At 43.7% G+C, this 21,919-nt stretch overlaps 1 protein-coding gene across 12 annotated transcripts in view; it reads right to left on the bottom strand.

The window, feature by feature from the left end:
- Positions 1-21,919, bottom strand: part of PTPRT (protein tyrosine phosphatase receptor type T) — a 1,155,381-nt gene that overhangs the window by 205,644 nt on the left and 927,818 nt on the right. For all 12 annotated transcript variants that reach the window (XM_044927640.2, XM_044927642.2, XM_044927641.2 and 9 more), the window contains exon 13: positions 12,460-12,496. In XM_044927640.2, coding sequence (XP_044783575.2) covers positions 12,460-12,496 — 37 coding nt within the window. The remainder of the gene's footprint in view (positions 1-12,459; positions 12,497-21,919) is intronic.

Below are 21,919 nucleotides of genomic sequence, written 5' to 3'. Positions count from 1 at the left end.
TATTCAGTTGTTGTTGCAGCAAAGCCTAGCCTATCCTGACTAATTCAGCAGAACAAAAGACAGAAGTCCCTTGCTTTCTCCTCTATCATCTGGTCCCCCTATGGTATGGCATTTTTGCTGGAAGATTCACAAACCTTCTATCTTTACAGTTTCCAGGGCTTGTTCATATGTACACATGCCGGCCATTAACAAAAACACTGAGACCATGTAAAGAAGGAGGAGGTCTGAATCCTGAGTGCCTCAGACTTCCTTTCTGATTATTTTGTCTTCTAAAGCAATGGATGTTGAGTGGAAAGAGATGCTAATGGGATAAAGATGGCACTGGAACAGATAAACTTGAAAATAAATTAATTTTTTGATTTATTAGCTTCAATACACTGTGGAAATAAATAAAGTAGAGGGCTCCTTGAGGCACCTCACCTTCTGCTCCAGATCCCAGGACTTAGCTTGGATACCACTGAAGACAGGGCAAAGACCCACCATACCCTAAAGGTTCTACCATCAGCTATTACTGGAAAAGAGGCATGGGAAGTGGTTAACAAATAGGAGACAGAAGACCCTAACGGTGGCGAATAGAATCTCACCCAGTCTGTATTATGGACAGGATTCAAAATGGTGCCACGGAAATACCATGAGCTTTGGCATTACACCTGAGTGGCAATTCTGAGGGACCTTAAGTTCCTCACTTAATCCATTTGAGCTTACACAGCTTCATTCCTTAAGTCAGGATAATAATGATGACCACTGTTCATTTAGTGTGTACTATATGACAGGATTTATTTACTTCTATCATTGCACTGCAGACTTGGGTGAACACACAGCCCTCTGAATTGCATTTAATAGGTGGTTAATTTTTGCTAACACCCCCAACAATCCATTGAAGAACCATCAGAGAAAGCTCTAATGGAACTTAATTCTTTTTTATTTCTAGTCCTCATCTCTAGCGTAGCCACATTTCCCCCCTTATTTGAGCACCCTGTGATTCTGAGTTCCCCCTGAAATTGCTGGGCCGATGACAAGAGGAGGAAAAGTGCCAGAGTCAAAGGTCAGCAAGTGCACAAGGGAAATCTTACACTCAGTCAATGCAAGAATATTATTGCTATGCAGGATCTGACCCTAACACAATGGCCTGTAGATGAAGAGGTCAAGTGCTCAGAGTCAAGGCCGGCATCATTCCTGTCTGCTCTCAGTTTCCGCATTCTGGAGCCAGCCTGAGTCTGTTTGATTTGTATGAGAAGCGACTATGGTTCAGGTTTTGGTTTTCCTTCTTGGGGAAGAGCAAAAAGAGGACATATGCTTAGTAGCTGGGTCTCCAGGTCTCAAAGAAGACCCAGAAGAAGGAAGAAAGGAAGCTCAAACTGGATCATCTATGATGTTTTGACCTTTTATGCACATTATCCCAAGTAATCAGGGGGAAGAACTAATGATCTTAGGCCTAAAAGTGACTCCTGGAGGCTGTGACCTGTCCAAGGTCAAGTAGGTAAATCTTGGAGTGGGATTTGAATCCAGGTGTCTCTGATTCGGCATTATTTCAAGCAAGTTCTTGAGGAAGCTTTATATAAAATAGAACCTTCCATACAGACCTAGATCAACAGGGGTGGGGAGGGCAGATCGTGGGTATTTCCTAGCTGATGGTAGACAATGCCTATATCTTGTTTGGCTTCTCACATCACCTGTGGCAGGTTATTCTTGTAGCTAAAAAAGCCACGGACATATCACTCCCCTCGTGGGCCCCAGTCTTAGCATCTGTGAAATGAGGACATCTCACTGGAGAATGGCTATTTATTGTCCCTGCAGGGGCAAGAATCCATTAGGAAGACAGGGGAGAAAAGTCTGGATGAAATGTTCTACCTCAGGCTTAGGCATTATAAAAAGAAGCCACATTTACAAAAGACTATCACCTCCGCCTCCTGTTGCCCTGGGACAATGGTTTTAGTCCATCATCATCACCCCCATGAGGCAGAAAGGGACTATCGGTGACACTGGCCCCTTATCTCATGCTTCATTATCCTGGAGTTCGGCTTTCAGCACCTACTCTGAGGGGGTTGTTTTAATGGGATCGTTAGAGAGTGTTTACCAGATTAAAACTGTGACTTTCTTCTGCAAAAGCAACTCTGCAAATGGCTTTATGGGTTTCCGGATTTATTTTGTCTCAATGACTCGGCTCAGTTTGCAAATCAAATCAAAGCTGATTTTTCTAACTGCCACTTGGGCGCACCCAGCGGGAGTCTGCGGAGCCAGCTGCACTGCCTTGAAGGCTGGCGCCTGAGCGGGGAGAGAGGTTGCCTGCTGGCAGCCACAGAGGTTCCCATGGGAAGACAGCGGACAAGCAAGGGCTTGATGGAACCCAAATGGGGCAGGGGGAACAAGTCGGAGGAGGCCAAGTTTATTTTCTGGAAGGAGAAAAGGCAGATTCATGTGGCCCCCAAAGACTGAATGGAAGAAATAAGAGGGAGCCAATTTGGACCCCTGATATTGAGGCTCCCTGGAACTGAAATGTCCACTGGTGGGAAATACTCCCTGGGGGAGTAGTGAGGTGTCTGTCATGATAGGTATCCAAGCAGAGTCTGCTCGGTCTTTGCATTAGTGGGGGTTGTAGGTCATGCAGCTGATCCCTACCTCTACTGCTGTGACTCCTATCTCCAGAGACTTGTGCAAGGGGTACCACCTCCTCTGGAGCTACCTAAGAGTCTTCCTGAGGGGAAGGTGAGGGTAAAGGAAGGAAATGCTAAGGACTGATTGTGATGGGGGAGGAGGCAGAAATTCTCACCTCTGCAGAACAACTTGGGAGAAATTTACACTCCACTGGGGATCTAGCCTAGACTTAACTGTCTGACAGTAGACTCTCACTGAGCCTTCTCCCTCTCGCTTTTACACATTTCCTCCAAGAGCCCTCCCTCGATACACCCCAGGCACCCAAAACCCTGCCTCAGGCTCTGCTTCTAGGGAATCTGCCTTAAGACGCTCCCATTCTTCATCTGCTCACTGAAAAATTCCTCTTCCCCACTATGGGCTGAACTCCTGCTCTGATTCCTCTCAATCTGCAGTCAAAGTTAGTAACAGCCAACCCCTGGCAAGAGCGGCCAAGAGGAGCTACCCCATGTCCAAGGAGTGGCCGCTGCATGGGCACAGGAGGGCCGAGGGGAGCTACTTCACATTCAAGGTCAGGAGGGGCGGCCATGAGGACATACCCCTCGTCCAAGGTAAGGAGCAGTGGCTGCGCTTTGCTGTAGCAGCCGTGAAGAGATACCCCACGTCCAAGGTAAGAGAAACCCAAGTAAGACAGTAGGTGTTGCAAGAGGGCATCAGAGGGCAGACACACTGAAACCATACTCACAGAAAACTAGTCAATCTGATCACATGGACCGCAGCTTTGTCTAACTCAATGAAACTAAGCCATGCCCGTGGGGCCACCCAAGACAGACGGGTCATGGTGGAGAGGTCTGACAGAATGTGGTCCACTGGAGAAGGGAGTGGCAAACCACTTCAGTATTCTTGCCTTGAGAACCCCATGAACAGTATGAAAAGGCAAAATGATAGGATAATGAAAGAGGAACTCCCCAGGTCGGTAGGTGCCCAATATGCTACTGGAGATCAGTGGAGAAATAACTCCACAAAGAATGAAGGGATGGAGCCAAAGCAAAAACAATACCCAGCTGTGGATGTGACTAGTGATAGAAGCAAGGTCCGATGCTGTAAAGAGCAATATCGCATAGGAACCTGGAATGAATCAAGGCAAATTGGAAGTGGTCAAACAGGCGATGGCAAGAGTAACTGTCAACATTCTAGGAATCAGCAAACTAAAATGGACTGGAATGGGTGAATTTAACACAGATGATCATTATATCTACTACTGTGGGCAGGAATCCCTCAGAAGAAATGGAGTAGCCATCATGGTCAACAAAAGAGTCCGAAATGCAGTACTTGGATGCAATCTCAAAAACGACAGAATGATCTCTGTTCGTTTCCAAGGCAAACCATTCAATACAACAGTAATCCAAGTCTATGCCCCAACCAGTAACGCTGAAGAAGCTGAACGGTTGTATGAAGACCTACAAGACCTTTTAGAACTAACACCCAAAAAAGATGTCCTTTTCATTATAGGGGACTGGAATGCAAAAGTAGGAAGTCAAGAAACACCTGGAGTAACAGGCAAATTTGGCCTTGGAATACGGAATGAAGCAGGGCAAAGACTAATAGTTTTGCCAAGAGAATGCACTGGTCATAGCAAACACCCTCTTCCAACAACACAAGAGAAGACTCTACACATGGACATCACCAGACAGTCAACACTGAAATCAGACTGATTATATTCTTTGCAGCCAAAGATGGAGAAGCTCTATACAGTCAGCAAAAACAAGACTGGGAGCTGACTGTGGCTCAGATCATGAACTCCTTATTGCCAAATTCAGACTTAAATTGAAGAAAGTAGGGAAACCACTATACCATTCAGGTCTAAATCAAATCCCTCATGATTATACAGTGGAAGTGAGAAATAGATTTAAGGGACTAGATCTGATAGATGGAGTGCCTGATGAACTATGGAATGAAGTTTGTGACATTGTACAGGGGGCAGGGATCAAGACCATCCCCATGGAAAAGAAATGCAAAAAAGCAAAATGGCTGTCTGGGGAGGCCTTACAAATAGCTGTGAAAAGAAGAGAAGTGAAAAGCAAAGGAGAAAAGGAAAGATATAAGCATGTGAATGCAGAGTTCCAAAGAATAGCAAAGAGTGATAGAAAGCCTTCCTCAGCGATCAATGCAAAGAAATAGAGGAAAACAACAGAAGGGGAAAGACTAGAGATCTCTTCAAGAAAATTAGAGATACCAAGGGGACATTTCATGCAAAGATGGGCTCAATAAAGGACAGAAATGGTATGGACCTAACAGAAGCAGAAGATATTAAGAAGAGGTGGCAAGAATACACAGAAGAACTGTACAAAAAAGATCTTCATGACCCAGATAATCACGATGGTGTGATCACTCACCTGGAGCCAGACATCCTGGAATGTGAAGTCAAGAGGGCCTTAGAAAGCATCACTACGAACAAAGCTAGTGGAGGTGATGGAATCCTAGTTGAGCTATTTCAAATCCTGAAAGACGATGCTGTGAAAATGCTGCACTCAATATGCCAGCCAATTTGGAAAACTCAGCAGTGGCCACAGGACTGGAAAAGGTCAGTTTTCATTCCAATCCCAAAGAAAGGCAATGCCAAAGAATGCTCAAACTACCGCACAATTGCACTCATCTCACACGCTAGTAAAGTGATGCTCAAAATTCTCCAAGCCAGGCTTCAGCAATACGTGAACCGTGAACTTCCTGATGTTCAAGCTGGTTTTAGAAAAGGCAGAGGAACCAGAGATCAAATTGCCAACATCCGCTGGATCATGGAAAAAGCAAGAGAGTTCCAGAAAAACATCTATTTCTGCTTTATTGACTATGCCAAAGCCTTTGACTGTGTGGATCACAATAAACTGTGGAAAATTCCTCAAGAGATGGGAATACCAGACCACCTGATCTGCCTCTTGAGAAACCTATATGCAGGTCAGGAAGCAACAGTTAGAAACTGGACATGGAACAACAGACTGGTCCCAAATAGGAAAAGGAGTACGTCAAGGCTGTATATTGTCACCCTGCTTATTTAACTTCTATGTAGAGTACATCATGAGAAATGCTGGGCTGGAAGAAGCACAAGCTGGAATCAAGATTGCTGGGAGAAATATCATAACCTCAGATATGCAGATGACACCACCCTTATGGCAGAAAGTGAAGAGGAACTAAAAAGCCTCTTGATGAAAGTGAAAGTGGAGAGTGAAAAAGTTGGCTTAAAGCTCAACATTCAGAAAACTAAGATCATGGCATCTGGTACCATCACTTCATGGGGAATAGATGGGGAAACCATGGAAGCAGTGGCTGACTTTATTTTTTTTTGGCTCCAAAATCACCGCAGATGGTGAATGCAGCCATGAAATTAAAAGACGCTTACTCCTTGGAAGTAAAGTTATGACCAACCTAGATAGCATATTGAAAAGCAGAGACATTGCTTTGCCACCAAAGGTGCATTTAGTCAAGGCTATGGTTTTTCCAGTGATCATGTATGGATGTGAGATTTGGACTGTGAAGAAAGCTGAGCGCCGAAGAATTGATGCTTTTGCACTGTGGTGCTGGAGAAGACTCTTGAGAGTTCCTTGGACTGCAAGGAGATACCACCAGTCCATTCTAAAGGAGATCAGTCCTGGGTGTTCATTGTAAGGACTGATGCTAAAGCTGAAACTCCAATACTTTGACCACCTCATGTGAAGAGCTGACTCATTGGAAAGGACCCTGATGCTGGGAGGGATAGGAGGCAGGAGGAGAAGGGGAAGACAGAGGATGAGATGGCTGGATGGCATCACGGACTCAATGGACATGAGTTTGAGTAATCTCTGGGAGTTGGTGATGGACAGGGAGGCCTGGTGTGCTGCGATTCATGGGGTGGCAAAGAGTCGGACACGACCGAGCGACTGAAATGAACTGAACTGAACCCCATGCTGAGGAACAAGGTAAAGAAGAATGTGAATCTGTGCACACAAGTTCCTCACCCCATCAATGAAAAAGACTGCCTTCCAGGCTTTTGAGATGCACCTGTCCTAATCCTAGCATTAAATGTAGCAGCTAATACAAACTTCCACCCCAGAGCCCTTTAGTAAAAGTAAAAAGTCACTCAGTCGTGTCCGACTGTTTGTGACCCCGTGGACTATAGCCTATCAGGCGCCCCCATCCCTGGGATTCTCCAGGCAAGAACACTGGAGTGGGTTGCCATTTCCTTCTCCAATGCATGAAAGTGAAAAGTGAAAGTGAAGTTGCTCAGTCGTGTCTGACTCTTAGCAACCCCATGGACTGCAGCCTACTAGGCTCCTGCATCCATGGGATTTTCCAGGCAAGAGTACTGGAGTGGGGTGCCATTGCCTTCTCCCCAGAGCCCCTTAGCAGCTCCTTAAGCCGGAGGTTCTGCCCCAGCTCTATAAATAAATACTGCCCCCTGGTGGTGTGTGAATCCACCCAACAGACTTTGTAAACACAGGGGACTTGGTTCTCCCAGGGAGTCTGGGCCAAGAGAGTGGTTCCTCTCACAATCATTCAGCTAGCTTCTCAAATGCCACCCTCGCGCTGGATATGACTCAGTTCCCAGGGATGGCTGAGAAGGGGTGGGGACGGGACCGGGGGAGGGGCACAGAGTATCTCACATGCACCCACTCTAGAGGAGTGAGCCCCTGGGCTGCCCCAGGGCTTTAGCTCTGCGGCTGCCTGTCCTCACTCAGTACACCTCACTTCTCTTTAGAGGCATTGATCACAATCACAACCCCACCGCTGTCTCTCACGATCATTCACTTCATGTCTGCTTCCACACTAGACTGTGAACCTCCTGAGGACAGGAAGCAAGACTGCTGGTTCACTGAAAATCCCCAGTTTCTTATAAGGTACCTGGCTCACAGGTGCACCGTGAGTGAGCTAACCACGACAGACATAATGGTCATCCATCATGATTTTCTAAGAATTTCCAAAACAATTTACAGTAAATAAAAATCCATTTGTATGTATGTTATCATTCGGTCCTCATAACAAACTGAGATTTTGGTGTGCTGGGGCTGGCTTGCATTAGCTTGCTACAGAAGAAATGTTGCTGAACATTCAGAACATTCTTATAAGCCAGCTGCTGTTAAGCCATCAATAACTTGATATTGGATTTGTGGGGATATTTACACCCTAGAAATGGACAAAGACTACAAATAAAAGACTTTTCCAAAGAGCGGGTTTATCAGCAAACCACAGGCAGTAATTACGTTCAAAAATTTTCTGTGAATGGGTAGATTATGTTGTTGCTCAGTCACTAAGTCGTGTCTAACTCTTGGCGACCCCATGGACTGCAGCACGCCAGGCCTCCCTGTCCTTCACTATCTCCCAGAGTTTGCTCAAACTCATGTCCACTGTGTCAATGATGCCATCCAACCATCTCATTCTCTGTCACCCCCTTCTCCTCCTGCCCTCAATCTTTCCCAGCATCAGGGTCTTTTCCAATGAGTCAGCACTTCACATCAGGTGGCCAAAGTATTGGAGCTTCAGCTTTAGTATCAGTCCTTCCAATGAATGGGTAGATGGGGATCACTTCATTTTATTTTTTTCATTTTTTGACCACCCTCTGTGCCAAACAGGATCTTAGTTCCCCAACCAGGGATTGAACCTGTGCCCCCTGCATTGGGAACACAGTGTCTTAACCACTGGACTGCCAGGGAAGTCCTGGGATTACTTTAAATAGGGTGCTTCTGAGTTTCGGAAGAGGGAGTATGACCCTCAGGATCTCTGAGTCTTGCTGCAGTGAGATTCTGACCAAATGCATTCCCTCATCTCAGTAGGTATTGTTCGAGAGTCAACAATATGCCAGGAACTTCCTGCCACGGCCAAATGTGACTGGGAAACCAGTGGCAAGGACCAAGCAGTTCCTCATCAGAGCTCCCCTCAACAGCAGCAGGGCTGGCACCTACCCCAGGAGGCCTGGCCCTGCCCAGGACCTGATGCTCCAGCACCATGTGGGGTCTGGGAAGGGCCCTCTGCCACAGACCCAGCGTCTGGTTTGTGGGGGTGGCCCTCTGCATTTACCCCCTGCCCTGGGATCCTTTCATAGATTAAGCAGCTCCTCTGCTTGAGGAAGCCTTGCTTTGCTTCTGCAGAAACCCGGATCCACATCTGGACCTCAGCCTGCACCTGGGGCCCTCTTTGGCAGGGCCAGTTCCTGCACAGCCCCCAAGATTGCTGGGATCACACTGAATGGTGAGCAGTGAGAGGCTTCAATGGAAACCATGTGGATGCTGCCCCTAACTTCATGGGGCCCGTTACGGCTTGAACTGAGTTCTCCTCAGATTCATATGTCAATGTCCTAACCTTAGACTGTGACCTTATTTGGTAAACGGGGTCCCTGTAGAGGTGATTAGCTGACTTAGGATGAGGTCATACTGGAGTAAGGTGGACCCTCAATCCAATATGATCAGTGTCCATAGAAAAGGGGAGAATTTGGACAGACACGCAGAGGAAGAGCACCATGCAAAGATGAAGGCAGAGATGAGGTGAGGCGTCTACAAGCCAGAGAGCACCAATGATGGCCAGCAATCCCCCAGAAGCTGGAGAAAAGGCACGAAACAGACTCTGCCTCACACCCTCCAAGGAGCCAACCCTGCTGACATCTCAATCTTGGATTTCTAGCATTCAGAAGTGTGAGACAATGAATTATGCTTTGTTTAAGCCACTTAGTTTGTGAACTCTGCAGTCGCTGAAAACTAACACAGGTCCCTGGCTTTGCAGACCTCCCGGCTGGCAGTGCTTCATTAGAGCTTGGGTGACGAACAGTGACATTACAGACAGACAAGGGTTAGAGGTGCACGCCAGAGCCAGGGATTCTATCTAATATTGATAGAAGATGCCCTGGGCTTCTGGTCAGGTCAGAATGACCCCGAACAGCTCAGGCTGTTCCATTCTGAGTAGCAGCCCTCCCAGTCCCATGGGACTCACACAGCTGACTACAGACACTGTCTGGAGTCCTTGGGGTCAGGGACAGGACATCAGGAAGTTGCTTCATCGCCAAAGCACTGGCCTCAAGCCTGCCCATGTGACCACACTCTAGAGACTGGATGCCCACTGGCAGACCCATGAGGAAAATGCCACAATGACAAAGAGGTGGAGGAACTCTGAGGGAGACAGACGGGCCATGGAATCTGTCACTGGAACTTGTTATACCCTTACTGCCTGCAAGGTTCCCACCATCATACTTTCCTCTGTTAAAAATAAGAGCATTTTTGGCAAACCCATAAAGAGGGAAATTTGATTGACAACATCAGGAAAGGGATGGGTCAAATATTGAAGCCTGGACTTAGTTCCTTGATACACAGTCCCCATGGGCAGGGTATGAGTTCAGACAGGGTTCTCATTCAGCTGACCCTGGATGCTCCTAGGGGACAGAGCAGACACTGATCAAATATAGCTTTCCTTCCCTTTTCCTTTTCTCTGCATCACCAAGCATTCTGCTTATTTATCTGATGTGATGCTGAGAAAGAATCACTCCTTGACCTGAGGGAGACTGGCATTCTGCTTTCTACCCTACTGCCAAGAGCTGCTAGAGCCCGCTTCTCTGGTTGGGGCAATGGCCCTGGAAAACAAAGGCATGGAATCCTGGAATCCACGTCTGACTCCTGACTCCTCTGAGCCCTGCCTGGGCATGGCCAGCTGGGTATTCACACTCATGAATGCTTCCCATCCTTTCCCCTGCCACACCTGCCACATGCACACAACACACTCCACTAAAGGAAGGTTGTATCCTAAACATCAAACAAGAGGAGAAATCCTTAGGCTAAGAAGAAGTAGACAACTCTTTTGCTCTAGTTCTTTAAAGCTCACATTAATCTTACAGATCAGCAATGGAACCTGGAGAAACATGGCATGGTGTATTGTCTATCTACATGGACAGTGGGTCCTGAAATTGCCAAGAACATATGCTTTTAATTATTCTCTCTCAGGGCTTCCCTGGTGGCTCAGTGGTAAAGAATCTGCTTGCCACTGGAAGAGACATGGGTTCAATCCCTGATCCAGAAAGATCCCACATGCTGTGGAAGAACTAAGTCCGTGCATCACAACCATGGAGCCTGTGCTCTGGAGCCCAGGAACCGCAGCTATTGAGACCGTGCACAGACCTGGCTCATGCTCTGCAAGAAGAGAAGCCACCGTAATGAGAGGGCCACGTGCTGCAACTACAGAGAAGACCCCACTCACTACAACTAGAAAAAAGCCCGTGTGGCAGTGAAGACCCAGCACAGCCAAAAATAAAGAACTAAATAACATTCTCACTCAGAGTCCCCACAGATACCTTTTGTCTGTCTGATCACATGTTCTCAATTCCCAGTTCACAATCATACAATTCAACAAACTCCCTTTTAGGAGGGCTTTCTGTCCCAGGGGATGTCCTTAGAGCCCCCTCTGCCCCTGCCGGGGACGGCACTGCCATCAGCCTCTCCCGTGTCCAGGCGTCAGAAGCTCGCAGGGAGCCATGGAGCTTACTATCACAGGGGAGGCTTCTCTGTAAGTTTCCTGCCACTCCAGGGGGTTGCTGCAGATACTGAGCTGTCCGGCCCGAGACCAGAGCTCTAGTGCTAGCCCAGGGATAAGGGTCTTCTTTCTAGACGATCTGTTTTCTTCAGAGGAAAACTCTGCTGAGGCCCATCATTTGTGCCCCTTTTGTTTTCAGGCCATCAATTCACCTTGCCTCACAAGCAGTATTTTATCTCTTTCTGTCCAGAAGCCTGAGCTCCCGAGAGAGAACACATTAGGGACATGCTGACCTCTCCTGACTTCTGGGAGAGCAGAGTGAGTTCTTATCACAGTGAGCCCTGATTGCTTGTCTTCTTCCTCCTGCATCTTCCCTTTGCTGTCTACAACTGGCGTGACTTTCTTCAAAGTTATAAAACTAATGGGTGATAGGTCTTGGTGCATAGTCTGTCAAATAACCATTAAATATTCCTGTCTCTCCCCTGTTGTTTGCTGTGTGTGCTTGTGTGTATGTATTCACATATGTATATACATACTTGAGCCATTGTCTTTGTCTGTAGTTTATGCCTATCATTACATCTCTACTTATATCTTTTCATTGCTGTGGAAGTCACCTATGAAACCATATATGCTCTCAATAAATGCAGGGAATAGAATGAGTTGCCCAGTTTCGGTGTGTTTATACAGGGAGGATAGCTGTTAAAAATATCAGTTCTATAACAAAAAAGATAAACCTGATTTCTAACCATTCAACCTTGTAATAGGTTAAATGATAACAAACCATTCATTGATTTTTTTTTTTAAAGAGTAATAAACAGAAACATGTACCAATTGAAAGAGCCAGGCAATTCAATAATTAGGGAAACAAAAAGTGATGAGCCTGAACAATGCTGCCTTGGTTTTGGGGATAAGTATTGAAAATGCCAACTACACAACAATGCAGTGTTTGTTTTCTAATTATACAAGGCACTAACACTAATCACCTCATTTTTGAAAGCTATGCGGCAACTGAATAAAATCCAACACCAGAAGATTGGTCTAACTGACGTGCAAAAAAATACCCACATAAACATAGACCCAAATGCAATGAAAATATATAGTGGAAGAATACTTGAGCAAATTTATATTTACCACTGATTAATGTACCAGTCTGTGCATCCATCCATCCATCCACTGACTAAACAAATATGTTCTGAGCTCTTCCTATGCTTTAGGCACTGTGTTATTAATATATAACATAAGTATATAATAATACCTAGATGCAAATGACTCCAGTGAAAATAACAATTCTTTCTTGTTATTTTTAGTCGCTGTTGCCTAAAATTTTCCTGTGTTGCTACAGAAAGAAGTACTTCAATAGCTGAAGACAGACAGCGCATGCCAACATACCTTTTGTAGCCAGGCGGACACAGTTGATTTTGGTCTCCTGTGAATAACAAAAGTGAGATTCCAGTTAATTTGTTGTGTTTGGTTTTTTAATATATACAAAAATATATGTATACATATTTGCATCTATAGGCTTGCATTTATATTTTTAATTATAATTTAATATTTGTCCCTTCCAGGTTTTTCCTCCAGGGGAATCACCTTTTAATTCTATTTCTTCATTTATTCTTACACTGGTGTTACTTCCACTTCCTGGCTCTCATCACCTTATCAGTTTCTTCCCCAGACAGAACTCCTTCATAAATACTGCCCAGCACAGAACAATAACCGTAACACTAAGTGAGTGTGGCATGTGTGTGCTTCACTCAGTTACATGGTTAGCAGGCGGTATCAAGGGCATCTTTGAGAAGCTTAATGGGATTGCTGGGTCATGTGGTTCTATTTTTAGCTTTTTAAGGAACCTCCATACTGTCCTCCATAGTGGCTATATCAATTTACATTCCCACAAACAGTGCAAAAGGGTTCCCTGTTCTGTATACTCTCTTCAGCATTTATTATTTGTAGACTTTTTGGTGATGGCCATTCTGACCAGTGTAGTTTTGATGTGCAGAATCCAATGCCTGTCTTGCTAATGCCCACATGTAAAGAACCACTGAATCTTGAAGGCACTGTATTAATCAGGATTACTTTAGTTTAGTTGCTTAGCCATGTCCCACTCTTTGCGACCCCATGGACTATAGCCTGCCAGGCTCCTCTGTCCATGGAATTCTCCAGACAAGAATACTGGAGTGGATTGTGTTTCCTATCTCCAGGGGATCTTCCTAACCCAGGGATTGAACTCGTATCTCCTGTGTCTCCTGCATTGCAGGTAGATTCTTTGCCATCTGAGCCAACAGGGAAGCCTTAGTCAGGAATATGCAGAATAAAACCGACGAAATCCAGGGGCTACAAACAGCAAAGGTTTATTTTCCACTCAAACAACATGTCCAACAGAGGAGTGTGGTGGGTCTGAGGGGGAGCTGATGGTGGTGGCTGGAGGATACCATCATCATTGTAGCCACTCAAAGACCAAGGCTGCTACCTCCATGTTAATATAATGCTTCAGTGTTCACTGAGGCCGGAGAAAGGGATGATGATGGGTTTAGTAAGAACTGGCAACTAAAGGCTTGACATTAGAAGTAACGCTTTTCCTTTGACACAGGTTCCATCAGCTAGAGCGAGTCTAAGGGCCATGCCTGACTTCAGTGACACAGGAATTGGAGTGCTCCAGGAACCAGAAAGAGAAACAATGGTAATGTCTACAGCAGAGTCTATGTCATCCATGCACACCTCTGAATGCTAGGAACTGTCCCTCCTATCAAACCCAAGTATGATTCCCTAGTGGTCTTGATTCTGTTCTGTAGCCCACAGAAAGTCTGCCTTTGCTTGTGTAGGAAAGATGTCCGGATACTGAAAGACAGTTCTCAAGTTCATTAATATTCTTTTTCAACAATTCCTCAGATGATAAAAGCTCAAGTCCTCTGAACCAAATTAATGCTCATCCCAGGACATCCTCCAGTTAGTCCCTCTTAATGAGAAGGGACTAGAACATAAAGCAACAGTCTATGTGTAGTCTTGTCCATATAGACTACCCAGATTACCTAGATTATTACCTATTATTATAGATTACCTAGATAATCACTATTTTCAATTTTTTCTTACTTAAACTGCACTTCTAATAACATAGCCAACATTTCACATTCTCATTGATCACAATGAATATGCCAGCAACTCTTTCCCACCAAAAAAAGAAAAAAATTTGCCTGCTTCTACATATATATGTGGTCCTACCATGAAACTCAAGTACAGAGTCAAACTTGGAACTGTCGAAGCCTATCATCTTTGATTCGGTGACCAGAGCCTATTACCATATTATCTTCACTATCTGCAAGTTTGGGGACATGATTTTTCAACTTTATCCAGATCACTAATATAAGTAGTAACCTAGAAAATGCCAGTAACAGACTCAGTGGCATGCACTAGAATCCCCAGGTTGGCATTCATCTGTTCATCAGAATCTCTGGTTGGTTATGCAACAGTTACTCGCTGTCTCAATTTCTTCAGAACTCAGACTCTACTGCGGTATTTTTCCAAAAACATAGCTTGAGAACAGTGTCAAAAATCACTTCAGGTACTGATGCTCTGTCTACCACATTTCCCCAATCAGTTCAAGAATCATCTTAAAGAAGGTTGGGTTGACATGACTTGTTCTTTGGAACAAGTGTTTCCTTTTTTTTTTTTTTTCCCTGTGCTGAAAGTGTTACTTTTTAAAATAAATAATTGTTTTATTTAAAAAAATGGAAAATGCAGAAATGTTAAAAGAGCATGACATATTATGATTCAAATACATGAAATATTCATTTGAAGGGTGCTTATATTTCAAGAAAAACAGTTTTGTTTTTTTTTAAGAACATATCCAGGAGACAGAAAGAAAGAAGAGAGAAAAAAGCAGCACGCTCTAAATGAGATGGGATGAACTGGGAGAGTAGCACTGGCATGTGTACACTGCTGGGTGTGAACCAGACAGCTGGCAGGAAGGTGCCGCACAGCACAGGGAGCTTAGCTGGTGTTCTGTGATGACCTAAACGAGTGGGATTCGGAGGGAGGCGATGTACATATACATACAGCTGATCCACTTTGTTGTACAGCAGAAACTAATGCAACTTTGCAAAGCAATTATACTCCAAAAATAAAATTTAAAACTGAGATGCCAAAAAAGCTCGTCACAAATGAGTTAAAACTTAAAAATGATGATAAAAGTGAACAAACTAATTTTTTTTTGTTTGTTTTCATGTTTGGAGGTAGAACAAAGTTCTTCAAGTCCTGTTGGCTTCCATGTCTGTTCTTTGGTTTAAACAGAGGTCAGTGAACTGGACACTGAGATGGCTAAAGAAGAAAGCATGACATCCAGAGAACTGAGAAATTGCGTTGGATGGGAAGTGCCAAGAGATAAGATCTCCAACTTTATACTAATACAAAGGAAAAAAAAAAAAGATTTTGCATGTACTGTATCAGGAAACTTGTCAATTCTGTGCAAGACTGTTAAATATAGCAATGGGAAATACAGTGAGGTCTTCACTGATGGGGGTAATTTGTAAATATGTGTCTAGACTTTAAAGAGAGTCAACCTAATCTCTTTGTATCTAAGAATCTATTCTCATGGAATGACCTTAAATGCAGAAGAAGCTTTATATTCAAAGTCATTGCTTCCAGTATTCTTTATAAAAGTGAAAACGAAGACGAACATATCTGCCCAACTCTATAGTCATGGTAAAGAAAGTGGAGGTCCCTTTACATAGTGAAGTTTTATAAGGCTGATAATGAAAATGGTTGAGACCCATGTAATAACATGCAGTAATACACATAAGAAAATAAATGAATAAAGCACAGTTTTTATTTAACATGCCAATCTAAGCATTTAAAAAATAAGTCCTAAAGAAATATACTAAATCTTAAAAATGGTTGCACAGTGAAGTATAACATATTGATATATGCAGACAAATACACTAATTTTAAATGCAGTTTGCCAAATCTTTCACAAAGTGAACACACACTTTATGATCAGCATCCAGATCAAAACACCCAAAATTACCAGCACCTCAGAAAAACCCTTCACGCTCCTTCTGGGTCACTTCCTCCCCACAAAGGTGCAGGCTAATGTGTCATTTGTGGGACTTGATGGACATGAGTTTGAGTAAACTCTGGGAGCTGGTGATGGACAGGGAAGCCTGGTGTGCCGCAGTCCATGGGATCACAAAGAGTTGGACGCAACTGAGTAACTGAACTGAACTCATTTAAAAATGTGTCCCAGTAAAGGGAATATTGGGTAGCCACAATGGTTTATTCTACTGCCTTCTTCACTGGGTCATTTATAGAACTTTCTAATTCTCCTTAGAATCATCTTCACTGCCAAAGCTGCATACATGAAAGTGAGCCATTTCCTAACACTACGTCCTCCACCTGAATCTATTAAACTGTTTTCTATCATCTAAAGCACTTGTCTGATTATGTTTAACTCTCCTCGGCTCTCACAAACATGACCCTGACATATCTGTTTTCTCCCAAGTTCCTGACATCTTTAATTCCATAACCAATTTGTCTTTGTTGGTTAGAATCAGGTACAGAATAACAAAGTCCTAAGTCACTCCCTTGACCTTCTAGGTGATTGAACTGTTAGCAAGCAAGTCAGGAACACACTGGAAATTCTGCATCCGATCACACAGGAAGTCTGGCCTGTGGACATTTACCCAATCAGTTCTGTAAAAAGGAAACAAGTACTTTCTGTGTGTCAGATTATATAAGGCTTTGGAAAGAGAAAAAGCATTTGGTGTATTTTCTGTTCCATCTCCACAGTACAAGACAATTTCATGTTCCCATTATTTTAGCCTCACTCACATTCCACTTCCTATTCTAGACTTGCAAATCTGCACACGGAAATGTATCACCTTGGGGTAGAATATACTGTCCTAACTGCTGGGCTTCTTTGAGACCTGCTTCTACTCAAGGATCTGCTAGTGCTGGGACTTTTCCAGCAGTCCAGTCTTAAAGACTCCACACTTCCAATGCAGGGGGCTCAGGTTCAATCCCTTGTCAGGAACTGAGATACCACACGTTGCATGGCAGAGCCAAAAAGCTAAAAAAAAAAAAAAAAGAAAAAGAAAAAAGGATCTGCCAGTGCTGTGCAACAGAGCAGCTCATTGGCTCTTTCTGTGGCTTGATTTCCCCACCAATCAAATGACAGAGGAAGGGATGGGGAAGCCCACTTTGGTAGAGTGATTGGGATATTCTAAGGTTGCTACCAGTTCTTTCAGTACACTATCTTCTTGATGTCATATCGTATCATCCAACTCACAACAAACAGGCTTTTTTTTTTTTTAATCAAAATGCCTTATACCTATACCTACTTCGGAGAAGGCAATGGCACCCCACTCCAGTACTCTTGCCTGGAAAATTGCATGGGCAGAAGAGCCTGGTAGGCTGCAGTCCATGGGGTACTTACCTACTTATAACCTCCATTTAGAGACTAGGCCAAGTCTGACTCATTCAACCATCCACTTATCCATCCATCCTTCACCTATTTAACTGAAATTATAGGCTATCTAATTGAAGGACTTATAGGAACTTCTGTATATTATCCAGGAGGACTTAGACTTAGGTTACATTGTACTCCCAAGCTGGTCAAGAAGCCCCCGTACCTGGGGAACACATAAAATTCTCACTGCACCATCAGACTGCCCTACTTAATAAGGTGGGGATTCAGCCCTGATCTCATCATTTTCAAAGACTTTTCCCAGTTGCCCTAACTCATATTTTTGCCTTCTCTAAGACTAAGCTGTCTCAGCTCATATTATGAGATTTAGCCCTAACCCCAGAGTCTTTCTACAGTTTTCACATCTTCTTAGGCTTGTGCTTCATTTTTCTCTAAGACTGGGACCCCCACTTAACTCCTCGTTCATTTGGTTAGTCAGTCAACAAGTATGCATTGAGGTGCTCGTCACTGAAAATGCTCATCATTGCTGAGTGGTCACTGCGTGCCAGGCACTGAGCTGCACACACAGGGATGAGCAGAGCAGACATGTCCCCACCCTCATGAAGTACGCAAACATTATCTTTCTAACACCTGCAGCAAACATCAGATAACTATTCTCATGAGTAAACACCTGATTACAAGTTGCAATAAACACTATTAAGAGAAGTGTTGGGTGCTATATATGTGTCCAGAAGACAACAAGGGATGTGGGTGGGAATGAAAGAGGGCTTACCGCATTGAGCAAGAACTATTTAACCTAATATCTGGAAAATAGGTATCATGGAAGGGTGTCCCAGATTCAGGGACAGATGCACAAAGGCCTGGGAGTGGGAAAACACGAGGTGCAGTCAAAGACATAAAGAAGTCTGGGGTGTTTACACCATCTGCAGTACTCAGAGAATGAGATCAGATGAAGCTAGAGGCATAAGCTTGGTAGAGCCCTTTAGACTGTAGGGTTTTGGTCTATATTTTAGGAACAACAGACAGCTATCAAAGATTAATGAGCAAGAATAAAATTTTCAGATGATTATTTTTTTTAAAATGCAGAGGCTGCTGTAGAGAGAACAGACTTACGTTGCAAGAGAAGCTAGTCATTGGGGAGAGGTTGATGGTGACATCTAACTGAGAGACGCTAGTGCCTTGGACCAGGAGACTGGCTGCAGAGATCCTGCCTGCCTCTCACCTTTGGAAAGCCTTTCTCGGCTCTGCTTGACCCCAGAGTCCTTCACCATCTCCCCCCTCCCCCCATGCTTCTGGGGCTGATACACGTTGGGTCCTCAGTCTAGGCTCTCTGCAGCCCAATTTCCCATGATGCCCTTCCAGCACCCTGATCCCTAAGCTGTTGTTTGACCTCAATGTGGCTCATTCACTTAGCATGACAGTCCCTGAAAGCATCAGTAAGGAAGAAAACAGAAAAGAGGAAGGCTCTCTTTTCCTAAGGTACGTGTTTTGAATATTGTATTTTTCATTCTTGTACAAGTCTGAAATGGATAGCACAATGCCCCACTTCTCTTTTCTTGTGAAACAAGATTAAATAACATTTCCCAGGGTTACTCAGATAGTAAGCCAAGCAAAATACCCTTTAAGCAAATGGCCTTCTTTTCTGAGGTATCTGTTGGCAAATATGTCTTTGACATGAGGTCAGAGGCCCTGCTTTCTTGGCTTGTCCACAGGCAGACAGTGATGATAGAGCAGAGCCACATTTTGAAAAACAGGCCAAACAATTTGTATGAAGAAATTCTGTTTTGACCCGAAACAGGACCCTGAGAAATCAGAAAGCCAGTGATGGAAAAGGAAAGCAGAGATCTGCCTCTCGAAACCGAGCAGCCCAGAACCATTAGAACTAGGTCACCTGGCAGGCCCATCCTCTGGAGGAAAATGTGTGAGGGATGCCTTTCAAGGCATGAAAGGGACACAGTACCCTTTGAGATATAACTTCCTAATAAACACATATGCTGCCATCTGCAAACCTGCAGTCACCAACAAGAGGCAAAGTACAGCTGCACGGTGAAGGCGACTTGGCTGTTGGTGGCATATTCTTTTCACTGATAGGTGTTCATCACCAACCTTATTAGATTTTCCTTGAAGGCAACAGGCCCTGCTTCAGGCAATAGCCGTGGCCCTGACCCCGACTCTAGGGAATGAAACTCCCAAGTCATTTATTGCATTTTATAAATGCAAGCCATTTATTCAAAAAAGTCACTGTTAGACTCAAGCTCTGAAAATCTTTTGTGTTCTCTCTCTAGATGCAGACTCAATTGGCTTAACTCACTAGTGCTCTGGAACTTCCCTCAATCTGACTGCTCTCATCAAGGCCAACAAAGGCTTTCATATGGTCAGCTCTAAAAATCTCCAACCACATTATCCTTAATGTCTCATCAACTGCAACTGATCACTTTCTCTCTGACTCTTTCTCCTCTTGCCTTTGAGATCACTCTACTCTCAGCTTTCTCTCTTACCTCACTGTCTGCTCCTAATACTTTTTTTTTTAATTTAAATTTTATTTTATTTGGCCAGACATTTATCATCTGCTTGACCTCCAAATATTGGAGTGGAGTGGTCTCATTTTATATCCTTCTTCATCTGTATTCCAATTTTCTCAATAAAAGGTTACATTTAGTTACAAGGCATTAAGTATTAAATCCTTCAGTTCAGTTCAGTCGCTCAGTTGTGTCCGACTCTTTGCAACCCCATGAACTGCAGCACGCCAGGCCTCCCTATCCATCACCAACTCCCGGAGTTCACCCAAACTCATGTCCATCGAGTTGGTGATGCCATCTACCCATCTCATCCTCTGTCATCCCCTTCTCCTCCTGCCCCCAATCCCTCCCAGCATCAGAGTCTTTTCCAATGAGTAAACTCTTCACATGAGGTGGCCAAAATATTGGAGTTTCAGCTTTAGCATCAGTCCTTTCAAAGAACACCCAGGACTGATCTCCTTTAGAATGGACTGGTTGGATTTCCTTGCAGTCCAAGGGACTCTCAAGAGTCTTCTCCAACACCACAGTTCAAAAGCATCAATTCTTCGGTGCTCAGCTTTCTTCACAGTCCAACTTTCACATCCATACTTGACCACTGGAAAAACCATAACCTTGACTAGATGGACCTTTTAAATCCTTATGATGCTCAAATTTCTAACAATGGTATTCCAGAGATTTGGGCACATATATCCACATACTTATAATAAATTTACAAATCTCCAAAAGAGAGCTCTGTTACTCCCTTCCCTTCTATGCCAGATGTTATATGCCTACCAGTTTTCCCCATTTCAGTAAATGTAACCACTATCTATCCAGTTGATTAAGTAAAAAAACCTGGGAGTCATCTTTGATTCTTCTAGTTCCATAATTTCCCAAAAGCAATGCACAGTCAATTCCTGCTGACTCTTAATAGTTGAAGAAAATGGTAACCATCTAAAATCAAATCTCCCCACATATCTTTCAAAAAAACAACACAGGAAAACAAGAAAAAAAAATAAAGCTATACATAATTCACAACCTCAAGATCATTAAAATACACAGAACCCTGAAAACGTCACAGTCCCTGTTAGTAGAAAAACAAGGACTGCAGTTGAATGAAGTATTTCTAAGGCTCTCATCATAAGCTTTTGTGGAGAGCCAGGGCTGTAAGGAAAAACAACACGAAAGAGAGAAAAGGTAAGCTGGTAGAGGTCATAAGGTTTTATAAAACGATCTTCAGAAAGACCAAGTCCCTATGTGTGAAAATTCTGAAAAAGAATCCTGCTAGAATAAGGAAATGACTACATGAAAACAGCTTGAAAGCCATACATAATTCAAGGTGGCAATCTTCCATAGGTATCACTTATGGGGGGAAATAGGGTAAAAAGAAAGGAGAAGTGTCTCTGGGAGCCTGGATAATGAAAAGGAAAGAGGCAAAAGGGGGAATTTTAAGACTCTGTAATCAAGAGAGAATAACAACAGCAACAACAAGTCAGAGAGCACACAAACTGTCATTTGTTGTAATACAAAAAACTCAGTCATCCATTAAAAAAATACACATCACTACCTTATCAGAATACATAATCCTTTTTTAAATTTAAATTTTATTTTATTTGGCCACTTTTCATCTGCTTGACCTCCAAATATTGGCGTGGTCTCATTTTATATCTCTTTTCACCTGTATCCCGATTTTCTCAATAAAAGATCACATTTAGTTACAAGGCTTTAAGTCTTAAATCCTTATGATGCTCAAATTTCTGTTTCTAACAGTGGTATTCCAGAGATTCAGGCTCACATATCCACCTACTACTGTGTTTTTGAACCTCAAATTTACAAAATGAATAAGTGGAAGGAAGCAAATAAAGCTATTATATAAGAAGAAAACATAAAATAAAAGTCAAAACATCCCAAGTGATAAAAATCCACCTCCTCTCCC

Source organism: Bubalus bubalis, chromosome 14 (genome assembly GCF_019923935.1).
Source record: "Bubalus bubalis isolate 160015118507 breed Murrah chromosome 14, NDDB_SH_1, whole genome shotgun sequence".
In the NCBI taxonomy this organism is placed as follows: Eukaryota; Metazoa; Chordata; class Mammalia; order Artiodactyla; family Bovidae; genus Bubalus; species Bubalus bubalis.
Note: the sequence above shows the minus strand (reverse complement) of the source record. Positions and strands in the feature narration are given on the sequence as shown.